Raw genomic sequence first — 22034 nt, forward strand, 5'->3', positions numbered from 1 at the left:
CATTTTTTACTGAAACTTTCTTAGTTTCTTACAGCTTTTTTTTGCGAAACACAGTACAGACGTAGACGGTCACAAATACGCACATACACTCACCTCTATAAACGCACGCACACCCTACACCCCTATGAGCACTTCGCTGTCGACGGGAACGTCGCCTCCCACTGAAGAATATTCCGTCTTTAATGAGACATCAAAGTGTCAAATCTGTGATTTGAACTCTGGTGGACTGGGGTGCTACTGCCCTCCTAACCACCCAACCATAGGTTGGTTCCCTTCTTACAACTTTTCCGAAACGTAATGGTTGGTCTTTTCTAAACTTTAGCCGCCACGTGAACCTGCTCCTCCATAAACTATAGTAACATCTCGATCGATCGTACCATCTATCCATTTTATACATATGCAGCACACATAAACAAATATCTATTATTGCATCACCGCACTAACAACCAGCTTCCTCTCTCTGAATCATCCTCCATCGACTGGCATAAAACCAGTAGCATACATCGAGCAACAAGCCAGGAACTGAGAGCTTTGCCTCCTCTCCGATCAGCCATGGCTCACGCTCAAGAGAGTCCCACCAAGAGTTCATCAGAAGGTGACCTACCCAAAGAAAGCCAGCTCAAACATTTCATGTCCACACTCCCAGCAAGAGAAGGGTGGTCACAACCACTGATTCAATACAAGAAGTACTGGTTCCGGCCACAGATGCTAGAGAAGATCTTGCTAGTCCAAGAAACCTACAAACCCCGCGCCGACGACATCATCCTCGCCACGCAGCCCAAGTGTGGCACCACCTGGCTCAAGGCACTCGCCTTCACCATCACCAACCGCTCCCGCTACAGCTTCGCCAACCACCCGCTCCTCACCCGCCACCCTCATGACGTCGTGCCGTTCATCGAGATCTCTGGCCTCAGCACGGATCATGCTGATATTGAGACGCTTCCTTCTCCGAGGCTTCTCGCGACGCACATGCCCATGTCGATGCTCCCACCGGACACGACGAGTTCGCGTGGCCGCCGAATCGTGTACCTGTGCCGGGACCCCAAGGACACCCTGGTGTCAAGGTTGCACTACGAGAACAGAGTTGTCAAGGGTTGCAACTTGTCGATGGAGAATGCTTTCAGCATGTTCTGCGAGGGGTTCTCACCTTATGGCCCCTTCTGGGATCACTGCCTCGAGTACTGGAAGGAGAGCCTAGCAAGGCCTAACAACGTTCTTTTTCTGAAGTATGAAGAGATCATGTCAGATCCGGTGCAAGCTGTGCGGACGCTAGCGAAATTCCTTGGCGTCCCGTTGACCAAAGAGGAGGAGAGCTCTGGCGTTGCCGAAGAGGTGGTGAGGCTGTGCAGCTTTGAAATGCTTACCGGCCTACAGGTTAACCAGGTAGGCGGAGTTGATCGAGGAAACAAAGTGTACCTTGATAACTCTGTGTTTTTCAGGAAAGGAAAAGTAGGAGACTGGACAAACCACATGAGCCAAGAGATGGCGGAAAAGTTAGACCGCATCGTCCAAGAGAAGCTCCAAGGATGCGGGCTTATGTTTTGATTTTTTTTCGATAAAGGATGCTTTATTACTTTTGGAAGCAATTACATCCAGCCTCTGCATAACCAGGATGCACACAGCCGTTCAAGTGTCTGGAATCAAAGTATATATAAAAAAACTAGGCGAAATACATATCGAAGCGATGAATCATATAACGCCTAAGATGAGGGTGGCGCTGCAATCCGTAGACTATGCTGCCACCCATGTAGGGAAAAAGTATCCCTCGCCGTAGCCTCCAACCGTGTACAGACCTCCGTAAATAGGTCTCGGTTCTCCATCCGCTGAAGAGGTAACCACGAACGGAGAATACATGTACATCTGTAGATGACCTGCAACAAAGAACAATTTTTATCATTAAAAATCTTGTCATTTCTACTTAGCCAAAGCGCCCAGATAACTGCAAGCGCCCCCACCCTAAGAAGCAACTTAAACCTTGAATCGACACCGTGAAGCCAGTTGCCAAAGACATTGGCCACACTAGTCGGGGGATACAGGGTAGATGCTACTTGGATGACTGACCATATAGATCTCGCAAAATGGCACTGGAAAAACAGGTGTTTAATAGTTTCATCATGATGGCAGAAAACACACCGTTTACTTCCGTGCCAATTCCGCTTAACAAGATTATCTTTTGTAAGAATAACTCCTCGACGAAGGTACCATCCAAAAATCTTAATTTTTAATGGTATCTTCATCTTCCAGATTTTTTTATTATTATCAACTGGTGTATCAGAATGAAGGATCACATTGTATAGCGATTTGACTGAGAAAGTACCATCTACATGAAGATTCCATCTAAATTCGTCCAGTTCAGGCGATAGGTGAATATCTCCCAGCCGGTGAATTAGATTATTCCATGCCAATAGTCTTTGTCCAAGCAAAACCCGTCTGAACGTCACGTTCGGAGGTGAGGTAGCCATAACTGTGGCAATGGTATCACCTTTGCGACGAACAATACTATACAGAGCAGGATACTGTTCACTTAAGGGAGCATTGTCTAACCAAACATCTTCCCAGAACCGTATCTGTTCTCCATTCTTAATCGAGAAAGTACCATGGCGAAAGAAAACATTCTTTGTCGCCATGAGTCCAGCCCAGAAGTGAGAATCCCCAGGTTTCCAAACCACTTGGGATAACGTCTTCGAGCCAATATACTTTCTCCGAAGGATAGTTTGCCATATCCCATCCTCGGTAAGAAGCTTAAATAGCCATTTACCCAGCAGAGCTGAATTCTTGACCTGTAGGTCGTGAACTCCAAGTCCACCTTGATCTTTGGGACTACAAACTATGCTCCATTTCACCAGTCGGTACTTCTTTTTCTCGCTATCCCCTTGCCAAAAGAATCTGGATCGATAATAATCGAGTTTATGCAGAATTCCTTTCGGCAGAAGAAAGAATGATAACATATACAGTACCATATTTGTGAGTACCGAATTAATGAGTATCAATCTTCCTCCCAGGGACAACAATTTACCTTTCCAACTACTAAGGCGTTTTTGTAATCTTTCTTCCACAATTTTCCATTCAGCAATCGTAAGTCTCCGATAATGAATCGGAATACCCAAATAGAGAATAGGAAATTGGCCTTGCCCACAACCAAACAACTCTGTATATAGAGTCATATCATTTTGGGCCTCACCGAAACAGAACAATTCACTTTTATGGAAATTGATTTTCAATCCCGACAACTGCTCGAAAGCTGCCAAAATTAATTTCAGATTGCGAGCCTTTTCGAAATCATGATCCATAAATAGAATTGTATCATCGGCGTATTGAAGGATAGATAAACCCCCATCAACCAGATGAGGGATCACACCTTCAATTTGACCATCAGACTTGGCCCGCTCTATGAGTATCGCCAACATATCCGCTACAATGTTAAACAACATCGGTGATAGCGGATCCCCTTGGCGTAACCCTTTTCGTGTTTGAAAATAGTGGCCGGTGTCATCATTAACCCGAATTGCCACACTACCTCCATACACGAAATCATGAATTAGAGCCCGCCACTCTGGAGAAAAACCTTTCATCCTGAGTGTCTGCTGTAAGAAAGACCACTTTACTTTATCATACGCCTTTTCAAAATCTAATTTTAGAATAACCCGACTTAATTTCTTAGTATGCATCTCATGAACCGTCTCATGCAAAACGGCCACACCATCAAGGATGTTCCTTCCTTGCATGAAAGCGGTTTGTGAAGGCTGGACGACATGGTCCGCAACCGTATTAAGTCTAATGGTGGCCACTTTCGTGAAAATCTTGAAACTGACGTTTAAGAGGCAAATAGGTCTATATTGTTGGATCCTTTCTGCCTCATTAACCTTCGGTAACAAAATTACTTCACCAAAATTTAGACGAAATAATTCTAGTTGTCCTGTGTGCAGAGCACTGAACAAATCTAGAAGGTCTGATTTGATTATATCCCAGAAAGTTTGATAAAACTCCGCTGGAAAACCATCTGGACCCGGTGCTTTGTTGCATTCCATCTGAAAAATTGCCTTCTGAACCTCTTCCTCAGAATAAGGTGCGGTTAGTAGGCCATTTTCTTCAGCAGAAACTTGGGGTATATCATCCGTTAAGTCCTCATTAAGAGAAAAGGAGCTTTCCTCCGGAGGCCCAAACAGATCTTTATAATATTAGTAATGTAAGATTTGAGTTGCTCATGGCCTTCAATCACCCCTTCATCTTGGATGAGAGAATGAATACGTTTCTTTCGATGTCTTCCATTGGCCAAGCCATGAAAATATCTCGTATTCGAATCTCCTTCCAATATGAATTGGGCTTTTGATCGTTGATACCATTTGAGTTCCTCTTCGCGGAGGAGACCCGCCATCCGTGCATTTGATTGGTTCTTAAGATCAATCTCTTGCATGGACAGCGGTCTCACTTCCGCTATAGCCTCTAGGTCATCGATCACTTTTGATAAGCGAGCCTTCTCCTTTTTAAGAATACCGGCCGTATGGGCAGCCCAACCAGAGAGATGTTTGCGCATTGTCCGCATCTTATTATTCCATCTCATAATTGGTGTGCTACCCCCGACGGGTCTTTCCCAAACCTTTTTGACCATCTCATGGAACCCATCTCGATGTAGCCAGCCAATTTCAAATTTGAACGGCCGTTTACAAACAATTCGAGGGTTCCCAGTGGTAAGGAGGATAGGAGCATGGTCGGACAGTTTTTCAATACGTTCTAGCGCACGGACAGATACCATAGGATATTTAATTTCCCATTCGGTATCCATCAACACACGATCTAGCTTTTCGTATGTGGGTTCAGGCAAGCTGTTGGCCCAGGTAAACTGTCGACCGGACATAAACACCTCTCTTAAGTCCAAACTGTCAATGACAGCATTGAACAAGAAAGGCCAATGACCATCGAAAAGACCCTTACTTTTCTCATGAGGAAATCTCAGCAAATTAAAGTCCCCTCCGATCAGAATCGGATGTGGGTTATCTTTTGCAAGATTTACCAACTCACGTAAAAAGTCGGCCTTAAAGGCGTCTTGGGCAGCACCATACACAGCAACCAGACTCTAGATGAAACCGTCAGCTTTGTTCTGAATATCAAGCTTAATGTGATACTCTCCATCAGAACTAGCTAAAACAGTCATGGTGTCTATGCGGACGCCAAGTAAAATGCCCCCAGACCTACCACGAGGCGGGCGAGAAAACCACTGAAAGTTAATCCCGCCTGATAAACGGTCGAGAAAACTCTGTGTGAAATTTCGCCTACCCGTCTCGGAAATAGCAATAAAGTCTAAATCATAATCTCTACAACCATCGGCAATGTGAGAATGCTTAGCCAAGTCGCCCAGACCTCTGCTATTCCGAAACATGCCATTCATCGAGAGACTAATTTATTTTTAGAACTTTTGCTATATCTACGAGATTTCTTTCCAGCCGAAGATCGAGAACCACGTGCAGAAGCATTTAGATCATAAACTGAACTAAGCTCTGAGTGTTCTAAATCAACTTCTGTAACATTACCAATAATAGCCGAGAGAAGCTGACCATCTAAGATGTCATCATCTTCATCATCATCTACTATGGTAGTTTCAGACCTAGTGGATCCAGTCGGAGCAACCGTTAAACGGTCAAGCTCGTTCTGTCTCAACACATTAGTCGAAACCAAAATCTCATCTGACCGAGAACCCAAAGAGACACCTATACTACTCAAATTAGAAGAAATACGAACATCAGAAAAAGAAGTAAACGACTTGGCCGGCTGTTTAGTACCTGCCGTGTCGAGGTTCATCTCCGCCTTGCGCCGCATGGCCCTCTGCATCACGTCCTCATCCGTAGCCCCCGCACCGTCCTCCGACAAAGCATACCGCTCGCTCCTCCTCACCGTCGGCTGAACGACGGGTGGAGGTCTCGTGGTACGAGGCTGCTGCCTAGGAGAGGCTGGCGGAGAAGGACTCGAGCGTGGTGGAGACGGGACGGAGGCATGTGTCGGTGGTGGTGAAGAAGACCCCGAAGCAGGTGAAGGAGGACTCGATGCAGGGGTAAATGGCGAGGAAGCCCCCTGTATCGAATCCAGCAGCGACGCCTTTGCCCCCCTAGGCGAAGGGGGGGCGGAAGACGAGCGACTGGGGCACCTCCCCAGCCCGGCCTGCTCCACCTCCTGAGACGAAGAAAAGGCCACGCCTGGCTGTGCCTCCTCCCGGCCACCATCACGCGAAAGCCTAGTCTCCTCGCTGCGCCCAGGGGCAGCACGAGACGACAGGACCGGAGAAGCAGGCTGCTGAAGCACCTCCTCGCCGTGCGGCTGCCGCTGCACCGTCGGACCAGGGGAGGGCTGCTGAGGCTCTGCTGAGCGTGGGGGAGGCAGCTGCTGCCCCGCCTGGACACGGACCTGCTGCTGCCGCCCTCCCTGGCGTCCGGCGAGCTGCTGCTGGTCCGCCGGTGGAGACCCGGCCTGCAGCTGTCCCGAGGGCCCCGTGGCGCCCGCCGAAGTTGCATATGACCTTGGCTGCACCCCTTCCGTCTGAGCTGGAGTAGAAGACGGAATGGGTCCAACCGAGGAACTACGCAGCGGAGTAGCCGACGACGGAGCCGGGCGAGTCCTTCCCTGCATAAAAATCCTGCCGCGAGATGGCGAAGGCGCCCGAGACGCGGGCGGCGGGGTAGCAACCAGATGAGGTGACACCTCCTTGGCCCGAGCCACAATCTCCCTTCCCCTGTCTGTCCTCGGCGAATGATTAAACGGAGTCAAAGCCACTTGTGTAGCCGGCGCCACAGCTGCGCCAGAGGACTGCATAGGCACGTGGCCATCAACCTCCATATGCGCTGTCCCCGGAGCCACATCCGCCGCAGAGTCATCCAAACCCTCATCCTCGAACCCGTGAGACGCATCATCATCATCGTCTCCCTTCCAGAAGAAAGGCCGAAAACGAGGATCCGGCTTAAACCCAGGAGTCTCACGACGAAAAAGAAACCTGTAACCATTGAGTTGCAGACGAGCCATCACTACTAAGGCAGGTAGACCCCCAGACTTATCCTTCTCCAAAGCAGCTATATCCCTCATGGCCACCTGAATCCGAACAATCCCCTGACTCCGAAGGGTATACAAGTCGACATCAAGCGTAGAGCCAATAAAAGTACCAACAGCCCACAAACCCAGGAAATGTCGCAAAGAATCTGGTACACCCTCGACATGCACCCACACAGGCTTCATAACATAAGCAGGAGTAACATCCTGGTGTGTCCAGGAAGAGACTGTAACCTGTGCATTCACCTTAGGCACATTCATCTGCATACCATCTATCCTCAACAAATCCTCAGCTGTAGGGATCCCAATCAAAAAAGCATTATTACCATGGGCCACCGCCTCCCACTTCCAAGTGGGATTACCCGGACACATGCGAGCCATGAGACTCTGAATATCTGCCGATGTGACCGTCCCCTCTCCTGACACCTGAACCAAGGCTGTAGGCGCACCAGAGGGTAGCAAATGTGGCTTATAAACTGAATCAGGAATCTGAAGATCAAGAGTAGCATCATTACCGCAACCAACGAAACAACTCATGGGCTTCGGAATCTTCAGAACAGGACATCGAATGGTCGGATGCTCCCCAGAATCACAAACTAAACAGTAATGAATGACCTTGCAGTCCTTGGTAGCATGAGTATTAACCGCGCACTTCCAGCAACGACCCACTTTCTTCGGCTTCGCGACAGGTGCTACAGCGACAGGAACAACCGGTGGCAACAACGGCTGAACAGGAGTCTCCAACGTATGCGTACCAACTGGCACACCCGCGGGAACCGAGGGATCTTGCACTATAGGCTGCGCCGTAGCCGGCGGCATGGCAGCCATCGCACCCACCGCTACCGCCGCAGCGGCGGTCTTCTTCTTCCTCCTCTTCTTAGCCTGACCAGGTTGCGCCGGCGTATTCTGCACAACAGGTTGCTGAACTGGCTGTTGCCCCCCGGCATGCTGCATAGGAGGAGGATACTGGAAATACTGCCCCTGGTACTGCGGGTACTGCTGCTGTGGCGGGTACTGTTGCTGCGGGTACTGGTGCTGTTGCGGCAAAAATTGTGCAGCCGGTATCCGAGGCGGAGGCGGGCGGAACCCTACATGAGGACGAGGCGGAGCAACCGGAGCAGACGGCATGAGAGCCCCCGCCGGCCATCCCTGGAACCCCGGAGGGCCTTGGTACGACGAAGGCCCCGCCGCATCCACCGGCCGCACAGGAGGCGGCGCCGACGGACCTGGAGCCGTTCCTGGTGGTACGGGACGAGAGGGCCCTGCCATGGAGGCGGCCGCAGCACCACTAGCCACCACCTCAGCGAACGAACGGGAGAGAGATGCTCGGAGCAGAGACGGCGCCGGCGACGAGGTGAGGAGGCGAGGATCCGGCGGAACGAACAGAGGCGGCAGAGGTGCGGCGTCGACGAGCAGAGACGGAGTTACGATCGCATGTCGCGTGATCGACGCGAGTAAACCAGGCGATCGACGATCCGCCCGCTGCAAGCCCATCAAGGCCCGGCAAAAACCGGCCCATTGAGGCTGAGGCCCAACGTACCCGGATCCCGCCTTGGCTGGTTCAAACCTTGGCCGAAATCCGGTCGCCGACGCCGGCGCCGGCGAGGAAGAGCCGCCATCCTTCTTGTCTGCTCCCACCTTGGCATTGGCAAAGAAATCCCCGAAGATAGCCGGCGGCGTAATCCGCTTGGCGGGCAGAGGTCCCTTCCAAGCCTTGATCCGCACCGGCCCCTTAGGCATCCGCAGCCCAGGCGACGAACTGGCGAGCGGCCTGGCCGTCCTCGGCGGCGGCGAAGCCGACCTCGCCCTAGTCACAGCCGGCGCGGACGACGGCGGTCGTCGCTCCCACGATCTTGCCGCGGCATCCGGGAAGCCAATCTTGCTCCAGAAATCTTCCAAAAGCGCCTCTCGATCTCGATCATCAATCCGGCCGATCGGCAGAACTCTCGGCAAATCCTCCAGGCCATCCCACGCCACCTCCTCGGCAATGGAGATCTCTTCATCCACCTCCGACTCCTCTAAGGGATCGAACCGGCTACCAGAGCGCGGCGATACCCCAGTTGGCGATAAGATAGGCTGGGCCGGCGGCAGGAGAAAACGCCGGCGATGTTTCCTCCCCGGCGAGAGCCATGGTCCCGACGTCGCGGGCGTCGCGAGAGACATCCCAAAACAGGCAATGTACTGTAACTCTTATGTTTTGATTCTTGAGCATTTCTTATGTTTTCTTTCCTTGGTTCATTATGTATGTTGTTGCAAATGTTTGCGTGCATGTGGAAACTGGTTTGCTCCCTATTTCTCTTACATTTCAAGCCACACGCCAAATCTGGTTTGATTTTGGCAGTAAAAATAAAGTACATATTCAAACTTTTCCAGCTTTGACTATATTCATATGGAAATAGATTCAGATTGTCCGGTGGCTATATTTATCATTGGATTTGTCTTGAAAAGTAATTTTATGATATGGTTTGTATTCTCAGTTAGTAGATTTAGTTGTTGCAAATGTATGTAACAATTTAGCATGGAAACCAACATATATATACAAAGATCACACACACACACAAAAACCCTTAACTCCGTATATGAGAGAAGTATGAGGGAATCACATCATTAGTCATACAACTTGTCGAGGATGAGTGTTTTTGCTCACTGTATTTCCAAGTATAAGCTCGGTGGCCGTATCATGACGTGGCAGACTGACTAGGCTGTTGACCGGTTAGGGCAACAAATTTTTCTGCAGGAAGAACCTCAAAAATCAAGACCATAGCTATTATGCTCGTGGTTGCATATAATCACTTATTCTCTGTCGAAAAATATAACCACTTATTACACCAAGTATATATTCAGCATCGTCTAACTTGCTGCACATGTAACTAGAGAGTGTACGACAAGAAACAAAAGGCTTTGAAAGACAGAAAATTGAGCTGACTTAGTTTTTCCGACCGGGCTTCAACCCCTTTTCATTGCGTAACAGAAATATACCAGGTTCAGTACAATAAAGAGGGGATATGGGGTAGGAGACAAGAAGCGAGGTGGGGCAATTGAGTTGACTTAGTTGCATCAGCACAGGCGTGAGGTTCTAATGAATTTAGTAAATAAGAAAACTGAGGGATCCTCCCAAAATCAATCAACATGAGCAGTAAAACCTGGTTTTACTATTACATTATTTGACTGAATGGTAAATTTACTACAGCGGAGCTACTAAGCAAAACTCATTTTGATCACTAACACAGTGAAGGTCAATACAACATGCGGCTATGAATATACTAATAGTGTCTCAACATGGCCGGGTCTTTGGGCGCACAACCCGTGCGACGAAACTATGCCCCAAATTTCAATAGGTAATGGTGAATAATTTCTTGTAAGCTTCTATAGGGCCCAAACTTTAGAACACCAGGCTGAGTTCAGCCAATTAATCCTTGAGAACTTTGGAAACGAAAGTTAACATAGCCTACCGTGCTATCTTCTTTTTATTTGGTACTAGCAATGGTGGGTAATTTTCACCTACTCTTGGGTTTCATCGCAGCAAAAACTGTCCGAAATAATATGTTCCATGATAATTGACTGTGACCGATCCACCTGAATAGCATCATTGATGGTGTAATCACAGCTTATCACATACTCCTTATGTTCTCTATTATAAGGTGTACTAGTAATCCAAAAAAAGTCTACGCTAACTTGGACCAAATGTTTGAAAAAACTATCAAAGTCTACAATACTAAAAAAAAATTTATGGCAACAATTTGGTGTTATGGAGATTGATAGTTTCTTTAGGAACTCATTCGAAGTTAGCATAGTCTGAATTTTTAGAAAACTAAATCACCATATAAGAAGGAATGAATGGAGTACCTATTTAGCACTAGAGTATGGAAACAATGTATGCAAAGTATATATTCTGCCAACCAACATTACTCCTAAACAAGGTATCAACAAGTGTAGTGTTCTCCATCCAAAGGGCTTGGAAGGGGAGGGAAGGGGAGGGAAGGGAAGAGGTGGGGCCTTGGTGGGGTGGCTGCTCGTGAGAGGGAGGTATTTGAAGACAAGAAAAGGAAGGGGGCTGCTGCCATGAGAAAGCGGATGTGGTGAAGAGGGGAAGGGGCATGATGATGCGGTGGTGGAGGAAGAGGGCAGGCGTGACCACGAGAGGGCCTTATCCATCCCAAGGTTTTCTTTTATTTAACATATTTTCGGAATAGCATAAGTAACCATAGCCCTTGAAATTGATAAGGCCAAGAAAGATGCATCTGAAGTCCGAATTCGGAGTATGAGTAGTCCATTTTGATCATCTCGACGATCCCAACACAACCGCCAAGTCGGATTTATAATTAAATGAACCAGTTAAAGGTGGGTAGAGGGATCTGATACGTCTCCGACGTATCGATAATTTCTTATGTTCTATGCCATATTATTGATGATACCTACATGTTTTATGCACACTTTATGTCATATTCGTGCATATTCTGGAACTAACCTATTAACAAGATGCCGAAGTGCCAGTTTCTGTTTTTGGTTTCAGAAATCCTAGTAACGAAATATTCTCGGAATTGGACGAAACGAAGACCCAGGGGCCTATTTTGCCACGAACCTTCCAGAAGACCGAAGAGCATACGAAGTGGGGCCACGAGGTGGCGACACCACATGGCGGCGCGGCCAAGGGGGGGCGCCGCGCCGTGGTGTGGGCCCCTCGTTAGCCCCCGACTCTGCCCTTCCGCCTACTTAAAGCCTTCGTCGCGAAACCCGGAGGCGAAAAACCACGATACGGAAAACCTTACTGAGACGCCGCCGCCGCCGATCCCATCTCGGGGGATTCTGGAGATCTCCTCCGGCACCCTGCCGGAGAGGGGATTCATCTCCCGGAGGACTCTACACCGCCATGGTCGCCTCCGGAGTGATGAGTGAGTAGTTCACCCCTGGACTATGGGTCCATAGCAAGTAGCTAGATGGTTGTCTTCTCCTCATTGTGCTTCATTGTTGGACCTTGTGAGCTGCCTAACATGATCAAGATCATCTATCCGTAATACTCTATGTTGTGTTTGTCGGGATCCGATGGATAGAGAATACCATGTTATGTTAATTATCAAGTTATTACATATGTGTTGTTTATGATCTTGCATGCTCTCCGTTACTAGTAGAGGCTCTGGCCAAGTTTTTGCTTTTAACTCCAAGAGGGAGTATTTATGCTCGATAGTGGGTTCATGCCCGCATTGACACCGGGACAGATGACGGAAAGTTCTAAGGTTGTGTTGTCTTTGTTGCCACTAGGGATAAAATATTGGCGCTATGTCCGAGGATGTAGTTGTTGATTACATTACGCACCATACTTAATGCAATTGTCTGTTGCTTTGCAACTTAATACTTGGAAGGGGTTCGGACGATAACTCTGAAGGTGGACTTTTTAGGCATAGATGCGAGTTGGATGGCGGTCTATGTACTTTGTCGTAATGCCCAATTAAATCTCACTATACTTATCATGCCATGTATGTGCATTGTTATGCCCTCTCTATTTGTCAATTGCCCGACTGTAATTTGTTCACCCAACATGCTTTTATCTTATGGGAGAGACACCTCTAGTGAACTGTGGACCCCGGTCCATTCTTTTAATACTGAAATACAAATCTGCTGCAATACTTGTTTTACTTTTTTCTCTGCAAACAATCATCTTCCACACAATACGGTTAATCCTTTGTTACAGGCAAGCCGGTGAGATTGACAACCTCACTCGTTTCGTTGGGGCAAAGTACTTTGGTTGTGTTGTGCAGGTTCCACGTTGGCGCCGGAATCTCCGGTGTTGCGCCGCACTACATCCCGCCGCCATCAACCTTCAACGTGCTTCTTGACTCCTACTGGTTCGATTAAACCTTGGTTTCTTATCGAGGGAAACTTGCCGCTGTGCGCATCACACCTTCCTCTTGGGGTTCCCAACGGACGTGTCAACTACACGCATCAAGCAAATTTACGGCGCCGTTGCCGGGGAGATCAAGACACGCTGCAAGGGGAGTCTCCACTTCTCAATCTCTTTACTTTGTTTTTGTCTTGCTTTATTTTATTTACTACTTTGTTTGCTGCATTATATCAAAACACAAAAAAATTAGTTGCTAGCTTTACTTTATTTACTGTCTTGCACTCTATATCAAAAACACAAAAAAAATAGTTTACTTGCATTCACTTTATCTAGTTTGCTTTATTTACTATTGCTAAAATGGCCAACCCTGAAAATACTAAGTTGTGTGACTTCACTAGCACAAATAATAATGATTTCTTATGCACACCTATTGCTCCACTCTGCTACTACGAGCAGAATTCTTTGAAATTAAACCTGCTTTACTTAATCTTGTCATGAGAGAGCAATTTTCTGGTGTTAGTTCCGATGATGCTGCTGCCCATCTCAATAATTTTGTTGAACTATGTGAAATGCAAAAATATAAAGATGTAGATGGTGACATTATAAAATTAAAATTGTTTCCTTTCTCATTAAGAGGAAGAGCTAAAGATTGGTTGCTATCTCTCGCCTAAGAATAGTATTGATTCATGGACTAAATGCAAGGATGCTTTTATTGGTAGATATTATCCCCCTGCTAAAATTATATCTTTGAGGAGTAGCATAATGAATTTTAAACAATTAGATAATGAACATGTTGCTCAAGCTTGGGAAAGAATGAAATCTCTCGGTTAAAAATTGCCCAACCCATGGATCGACTACTTGGATGATCATCCAAACCTTCTATGCAGGACTAAATTTTTCTTCGCGGAATTTCTTGGATTCAGCTGCTGGAGGTACCTTTATGTCCATCACTCTTGGTGAAGCAACAAAGCTTCTTGATAATATGATGGTTAATTACTCTGAATGGCACACGGAAAGAGCTCCACAAGGTAAGAAGGTAAATTCCGTTGAAGAATCCTCTTCCTTGAATGATAAGGTTGATGCTATTATGTCTATGCTTGCGAATGATAGGACTAATGTTGATCCTAATAATGTTCCATTAGCTTCATTGGTTGCCCAAGAAGAACATATTGATGTAAACTTCATTAAAAATAATAATTTCAACAACAATGCTTATCGGAACAATTCTAGTAATAACTATAGGCCATATCCTTATAATAATGGTAACGGTTATGCTAATTCTTATGGGAATTCTTACAACAATAATAGGAATACACCCCCTGGACTTGAAGCTATGCTTAAAGAATTTATTAGTACACAAACTGTTTTTAACAAATGTGTTGAGGAAAAGCTCAATAAAATTGATATTCTTGTTTCTAGAGTTGATAGTCTTGCCTATGATGTTGATATTTTGAAATCGAAAGTTATGCCTAATAGGGATATTGAAAATAAAATTGTTACTACAGCAAATGCCATCCAAGTTAGAATTAATGAGAATATAAGATTAATGGCTGAACCTGCGTGCTAGGTGGGATAGAGAAGAAAATGAAAAACTAGCTAAAAAGGAAAATGTAGCTAAAGTTTGGACTATTACCACCACTAGCAATGCTAATAATTCACATGTTGCTGCACCTCCTACTATCAATGGTAAAATAATTGGTGTTGACAATGCTTCTACTCCTAGTGCAAAGCGCGCAAAATTACCTGAAGCCGCTAAAACCGCTGAAACGCACTTCTGTGATAAAGCTTGCTGAAATTTTTTCCAACCTTGGGGATGATAATCCCATTGCTTTAGATTGTAATGATTTAGATTTTGATGATTGCCATATCTCTGAAGTTATAAAGTTCTTGCAAAAACTTGCTAAGAGTCCCAATGCTAGCGCTGTAAACTTGGCTTTCACAAAACATATTACAAATGCTCTCATAAAAGCTAGAGAAGAGAAACTAAAACTTGAAACTTCTATTCCTAGAAAGCTAGAGGATGGTTGGGAGCCCATCATTAAAATGAGAGTCAAAGATTTTGATTGTAATGCTTTATGTGATCTTGGTGCAAGTATTTCTGTTATGCCTAAGAAAGTCTATGATATGCTTGACTTGCCACCATTGAAAAACTCGTTATCCGGATGTTAATCTCGCCGACAATGCTAAAAAGAAACCTTTGGGGAAAGTTGATAATGTTCATATTATGGTTAACAATAACCTTGTCCCCGTTGATTTTGTTGTCTTGGATATTGAATGCAATGCATCTTGCCCCATTATATTGGGAAGACCTTTTCTTCGAACCAGTTGGTGCTACTATTGATATGAAGGAAGGTAATATTAAATATCAATTTCCTCTCAAGAAAGGTATGGAACACTTCCCTAGAAAGAGAATGAAGTTACCTTATGATTCTATTATTAGAACAAATTATGATGTTGATGCTTCGTCTCTTGATGTTACTTGAGTTACACTTTCTGCGCCTAGCTAAAAGGCGTTAAAGAAAAGCGCTTATGGGAGACAACCCATGTTTTTACTCCAGTATTTTTGTTTTATATTTGTGTCTTGGAAGTTGTTTACTACTGTAGCAACCTCTGCTTATCTTAGTTTTGAGTTTTGTTGTGCCAAGTAAAGTCTTTGATAGAAAAGTAAGTACTAGATTTGGATTACTGCGCAGTTCCAGATTTCTTTGCTGTCACGAATCTGGGTCTACCTCCCTGTAGGTAGCTCAGAAAATTAAGCCAATTTACGTGCATGATCCTCAGATATGTACGCAACTTTCATTCAATTTGAGAATTTTCATTTGAGCAAGTCTGGTGGCCTAATAAAATCCATCTTTACAGACTGTTCTGTTTTGACAGATTCTGCCTTTTATTTTGCATTGCCTCTTTTGCTATGTTGGATGAATTTCTTTGATCCATTAATGTCCAGTAGCTTTATGCAATGTCCAGAAGTGTTAAGAATGATTGTGTCACCTCTGAACATGTGAATTTTTATTATGCACTAACCCTCTAATGAGTTATTTCGAGTTTGGTGTGGAGGAAATTTTCAAGGATCAAGAGAGGAGTATGATGCAATATGATCAAGGAGAGTGAAAGCTCTAAGCTTGGGGATGCCCCGGTGGTTCACCCCTGCATATTTTAAGAAGACTCAAGCGTCTAAGCTTGGGGATGCCCAAGGCATCCCCTTCTTCATCGACAACATTATCGAGTTCCTCCCCTGAAACTATATTTTTATTCCGTCACATCTTATGTACTTTGCTTGGAGCGTCGGTTTGTTTTTGTTTTTTGTTTTGTTTGAATAAAATGGATCCTAGCATTCACTTTGTGGGAGAGAGTCACGCTCCGCTGTAGCATATGGACAAATATGTCCTTAGGCTCTACTCATAGTATTAATGGCGAAGTTTCTTCTTCGTTAAATTGTTATATGGTTGGAATTGGAAAATGCTACATGTAGTAACTCTAAAATGTCTTGGATAATTTGATACTTGGCAATTGTTGTGCTCATGTTTAAGCTCTTGCATCATATACTTTGCACCCATTAATGAAGAAATACTTAGAGCTTGCTAATTTGGTTTGCATATTTGGTTTCTCTAGAGTCTAGATAACATCTAGTATTGAGTTTTGAACAACAAGGAAGACGGTATGGAGTCTTATAATGTTTACAATATGTCTTTTATGTGAGTTTTGATGTACCGTTCATCCTTGTGTTTGTTTCAAATAACCTTGCTAGCCTAAACCTTGTATCGAGAGGGAATACTTCTCATGCATCCAAAATACTTGAGCCAACCACTATGCCATTTGTGTCCACCATACCTACCTACTACATGGTATTTGTCCGCCATTCCAAAGTAAATTGCTTGAGTGCTACCTTTAAAATTCCATCATTCACCTTTGCAATATATAGCTCATGGGACAAATAGCTTACAAACTATTGTGGTATTGAATATGTACTTATGCACTTTATCTCTTATTAAGTTGCTTGTTGTGCGATAACCATGCTTCTGGGACGCCATCAACTATTCTTTGTTGAATATCATGTGAGTTGCTATGCATGTCCGTCTTGTCTGAAGTAAGAGAGATCTACCACCTTTATGGTTGGAGCATGTATATTGTTAGAGAAGAACTTTGGGCCGCTAACTAAAGCCATGATTCATGGTGGAAGTTTCAGTTTTGGACATATATCCTCAATCTCATATGAGAATAATAATTGTTGCCACATGCTTATGCATTAAAGAGGAGTCCATTATCTCGTTGTCCATGTTGTCCCGGTATGGATGTCTAAGTTGAGAATAATCAAAAGCGAGAAATCCAAAATGCGAGCTTTCTCCTTAGACCTTTGTACGAGCGGCATGGAGGTACCCCATTGTGACACTTGGTTAAAACATGTGCATTGCAAAGATCCGGTAGTCCAAGCTAATTAGGACAAGGTGCGGGCACTATTAGTATACTATGCATGAGGCTTGCAACTTGTAAGATATAATGTACATAACTCATATGCTTTATTACTACCGTTGATAAAATTGTTTCATGTTTTCAAAATAAAAGCTCTAGCACAAATATAGCAATCGATGCTTTCCTCTTTGAAGGACCATTTTCTTTTTACTTTTATGTTGAGTCAGTTCACCTATCTCTCTCCACCTCAAGAAGCAAACACTTGTGTGAACTGTGCATTGATTCCTACATACTTGCATATTGCACTTGTTATATTACTCTATGTTGACAATTATCCATGAGATATACATGTTACAAGTTGAAAGCAACCGCTGAAACTTAATCTTCCTTTGTGTTGCTTCAATACCTTTACTTTGATTTATTGCTTTATGAGTTAACTCTTATGCAAGACTTATTAATACTTGTCTTGAAGTACTATTCATGAAAAGTCTTTGCTTTATGATTCACTTGTTTACTCATGACATTACCATTGTTTTGATCGCTGCATCCACTACATATGTTTACAAATAGTATGATCAAGGTTATGATGGCATATCACTTCAGAAATTATCTTTGTTATCGTTTTACCTGCTCGGGACGAGCGAGAACTAAGCTTGGGGATGCTTGATACGTCTCCGACGTATCGATAATTTCTTATGTTCTATGCCATATTATTGATGATACCTACATGTTTTATGCACACTTTATGTCATATTCGTGCATTTTACGGAACTAACCTATTAACAAGATGCCGAAGTGTCGGTTCTCGTTTTACGCTGTTTTTGGTTTCGAAATCCTAGTAACGAAATATTCTCGGAATTGGACGAAACGAAGACCCAGGGGCCTATTTTGCCACGAACCTTCCGGAAGACCGAAGAGCATACGAAGTGGGGCCACGAGGTGGCGACACCACATGGCGGCGCGGCTAAGGGGGCCCACGCCGCCCGTGGTGTGGGCCCCTCGTTAGCCCCCGACTCGCCCTTCCGCCTACCTAAAGCCTTCGTCGCGAAACCCCCGAGGCGAAAAACCACGATACGGAAAACCTTACCGAGACGCCGCCGCCGCCGATCCCATCTCGGGGGATTCGGAGATCTCCTCCGGCACCCTGCCGGAGAGGGGATTCATCTCCCGGAGGACTCTACACCGCCATGGTCGCCTCCGGAGTGATGAGTGAGTAGTTCACCCCTGGACTATGGGTCCATAGCAGTAGCTAGATGGTTGTCTTCTCCTCATTGTGCTTCATTGTTGGATCTTGTGAGCTGCCTAACATGATCAAGATCATCTATCCGTAATACTCTATGTTGTGTTTGTCGGGATCCGATGGATAGAGAATACCATGTTATGTTAATTATCAAGTTATTACATATGTGTTGTTTATGATCTTGCATGCTCTCCGTTACTAGTAGAGGCTCGGCCAAGTTTTTGCTTTTAACTCCAAGAGGGAGTATTTATGCTCGATAGTGGGTTCATGCCTGCATTGACACCGGGACAGTGATGAAAGTTCTAAGGTTGTGTTGTGCTGTTGCCACTAGGGATAAAACATTGGCGCTATGTCCGAGGATGTAGTTGTTGATTACATTACGCACCATACTTAATGCAATTGTCCGTTGCTTTGCAACTTAATACCGGAAGGGGTTCGGACGATAACTCTGAAGGTGGACTTTTTAGGCATAGATGCGGTTGGATGGCGGTCTATGTACTTTGTCGTAATGCCCAATTAAATCTCACTATACTTATCATGTCATGTATGTGCATTGTTATGCCCTCTCTATTTGTCAATTGCCCGACCGTAATTTGTTCACCCAACATGCTTTTATCTTATGGGAGAGACACCTCTAGTGAACTGTGGACCCCGGTCCATTCTTTTAATACTGAAATACAAATCTGCTGCAATACTTGTTTCTATCTGTTTTCTCTGCAAACAATCATCTTCCACACAATACGGTTAATCCTTTGTTACAGCAAGCCGGTGAGATTGACAACCTCACTTGTTTCGTTGGGGCAAAGTACTTTGGTTGTGTTGTGCGGGTTCCACGTTGGCGCCGGAATCTTTGGTGTTGCGCCGCACTACATCCCGCCGCCATCAACCTTCAACGTGCTTCTTGACTCCTACTGGTTCGATTAAACCTTGGTTTCTTACTGAGGGAAACTTGCCGCTGTGCGCATCACACCTTCCTCTTGGGGTTCCCAACGGACGTGTCAACTACACGCATCAGGATTCCAAAAGCATGATTTATGGGAAAACGATGATTGAAAAACGGGGATGTTACACTAAATGTCCATTACTTAAGCCATAGCATAAGCAAAGACCTCACTTATTCATAAGGTTAGAGCTTGGATATCATTTAGATCCCTCACGCACCCTCGGACCCTCTATATATGACCAAAGCATGGATCTCATACAGATCCCACATGCATTGTATTTGGAGAGTTACATACACGAGACACACATAATAGATATGATCTATAAGGGGCATAACTTGCACAAATAATACACAAATGGTTCTAAGGGAACACATAAGGTTTACTAGTATCATATGTACGCATCATGAGGAGTCGGTTGTACCTGCCTCTATGACAAAAAAAAAATTTGAGAACTCACACGCCTTTATTCAAATAGAGTTGATGATTACATGCATGTTTAGACCTATTGGTGGCTCTAATAACCACACATGTCATCCCGACGATGCCTCGCCAGGCGATGAGGTTATACATGTGATTCCCTCCTCTCATGCTTGAAGCAGGTACCGCCTCTTCGGTGATTTCTGTTCTTTATTTTAGACAAAATGATCCCTAAAACACCGAGGTTCTCCCCATGCAGACCATGACGACCTCTGCGAAGTCTGAAGCCACAGAGATGTATCCTAGTAGAAGATCATCAACGATGTCCAAGGCCTCCCTACAGGCAAGAGCTTCACGGGATCCCGGATGATTTATGCCATCAAAACCATCGCCGACGCTCCCAAGATAACTCATGTATCCGATCGACAACCAACGCCCACATCTCCCTTCGTTGTCAGTTTAGCAACATCCGCATCCACATTAATCTTGGTGCAATCTGAAGGAGGAAGTGTCCACTTCCCCGGATGAACAACTACCGGTTTCCTTCCCTTCTACTTCTCTCAACCTAGTTCGCTGCTGACAGTCAGATCAGACAGAAAACGACTTACAGGTTACATGTAATTGCACATTTTACCAAATGATAGTTCGACCATGTGGCAAATGGGCAGCCCGACAGGCTTTCACACAACATGGACACTACAGTCTACATATCTGAACCATGATGGATTAGAATAAATATAGTTATACTAAAATTTTACATTTTTTTATGACTTCATTCTATCATACTACAGTCTGAACAACTATACTTTTGATCTATTAGTTGCCCTAGTTAACAACATATAATGTCGTTAATATAGTTGTACCACTGTGATATATATATATCATTCAAATATATGTGGTGTCATAAATATAAATCATATGTTGCAAAAAAAAAGTTCTCCATTATTTTTATTGAGAATTGGATAAGTTATATGGTGTATATGTGTATATGCACATATGTTCATGTCTATTTTATATCCTTAATATCATCATACATGTCTCTAAAGCATACACTCCAATACATATCTTAATGGTTGTTCCTAGTGTATGATTAGTTAAGCGTGTTTATATAAATTTTGAGAGTATAACTGAACCCCAGCAAGTGGGTATTGTACGTTGGATTTCGGTAGTATGTTGACAATATATGCATGTTTTCTACTTGGTATTAAAATTGTACCAGGTCGTAGTAATATGCTTATCTATAATGTTTGTCTAGAATGTATTTGTATCGCTTGGTGTATTCAATAACTCATAACAATTTTTCACGCAAAGTCATGCGCAAAAGCTAATATGGAATTTTAACCTATATTTGAGTACAATATGTAGAACGTCCACATGAGAGGGACTAGCTATATATCTAAATAAAATTTGATGTCCCTCATCGGGTTGATTTATTCCTGGTAGATATTGGTCCATTGTGTGGACTTCCTCCTACAAACTAAGAAATTTTAAATAATTTCTTGCATGTAATAGACAAAGTTCAATGTTCAAACATTAATAACACGCATGACTAAGATTAGTGAAACCATATGGGAATCTCGGAATGGTCGTCGTTCTTCCCCCACCGTTGGTGCCCTCCTTCTTTTGCAGCACTTTCGGCTTGCCGTATGCCCGTTGCGCAGACGTACCCGAACACACCACGTTCACGGTTTTTCCCCATGGTTGCTGCCCTTCTCCTTCCACCAAACGCATGCCATATACCCTTCGAGTGGCGGAGCCAGGAATGGAGCAAACCCCGGGCTAAAAACTAAGAGAGAGAAAAAAACTTAGAAAACATCATTTTATTTTTTCGATAAAGGATGTTTTATTACTTGTGATAAGCAATTACATCCAGCCTCTGCATAACCAGGATGCACACAGCTGTTCAAGTGTCTGGAACGAACAAAATATGAAAAAAGGCGAAATACATATCGAGACGATGAATTATATAGCGCCTAAGGAGAGGGTGGAGCATCAAGCCGTAGACTATGCTGCCACCCATGTAGGGAAAAAGTATCCCTCGCCGTAGCCTCCAACCGTGTACAGACCTCCGTAAATAGGTCGCGGTTCTCCGCCCGCTGAAGAGGTAACCATGAACGGAGAATACATGTACATCTGAAGAGAAAACATCATT

The 22034-nt window shown here is 44.7% G+C and overlaps 1 protein-coding gene across 1 annotated transcript; it reads left to right on the top strand.

The window, feature by feature from the left end:
- The first annotated feature begins 534 nt into the window (after positions 1–534).
- On the top strand, positions 535–1545 carry LOC124652313 (cytosolic sulfotransferase 18-like). The gene has a single exon (XM_047191337.1). The coding sequence runs from the start codon at positions 553–555 to the stop codon at positions 1543–1545; it is 993 nt and encodes a 330-aa protein (XP_047047293.1). The 5' UTR covers positions 535–552.
- Positions 1546–22034: the final 20489 nt, after the last annotated feature.

This window comes from Lolium rigidum, chromosome 5 (genome assembly GCF_022539505.1).
Source record: "Lolium rigidum isolate FL_2022 chromosome 5, APGP_CSIRO_Lrig_0.1, whole genome shotgun sequence".
NCBI lineage: Eukaryota > Viridiplantae > Streptophyta > Magnoliopsida > Poales > Poaceae > Lolium > Lolium rigidum.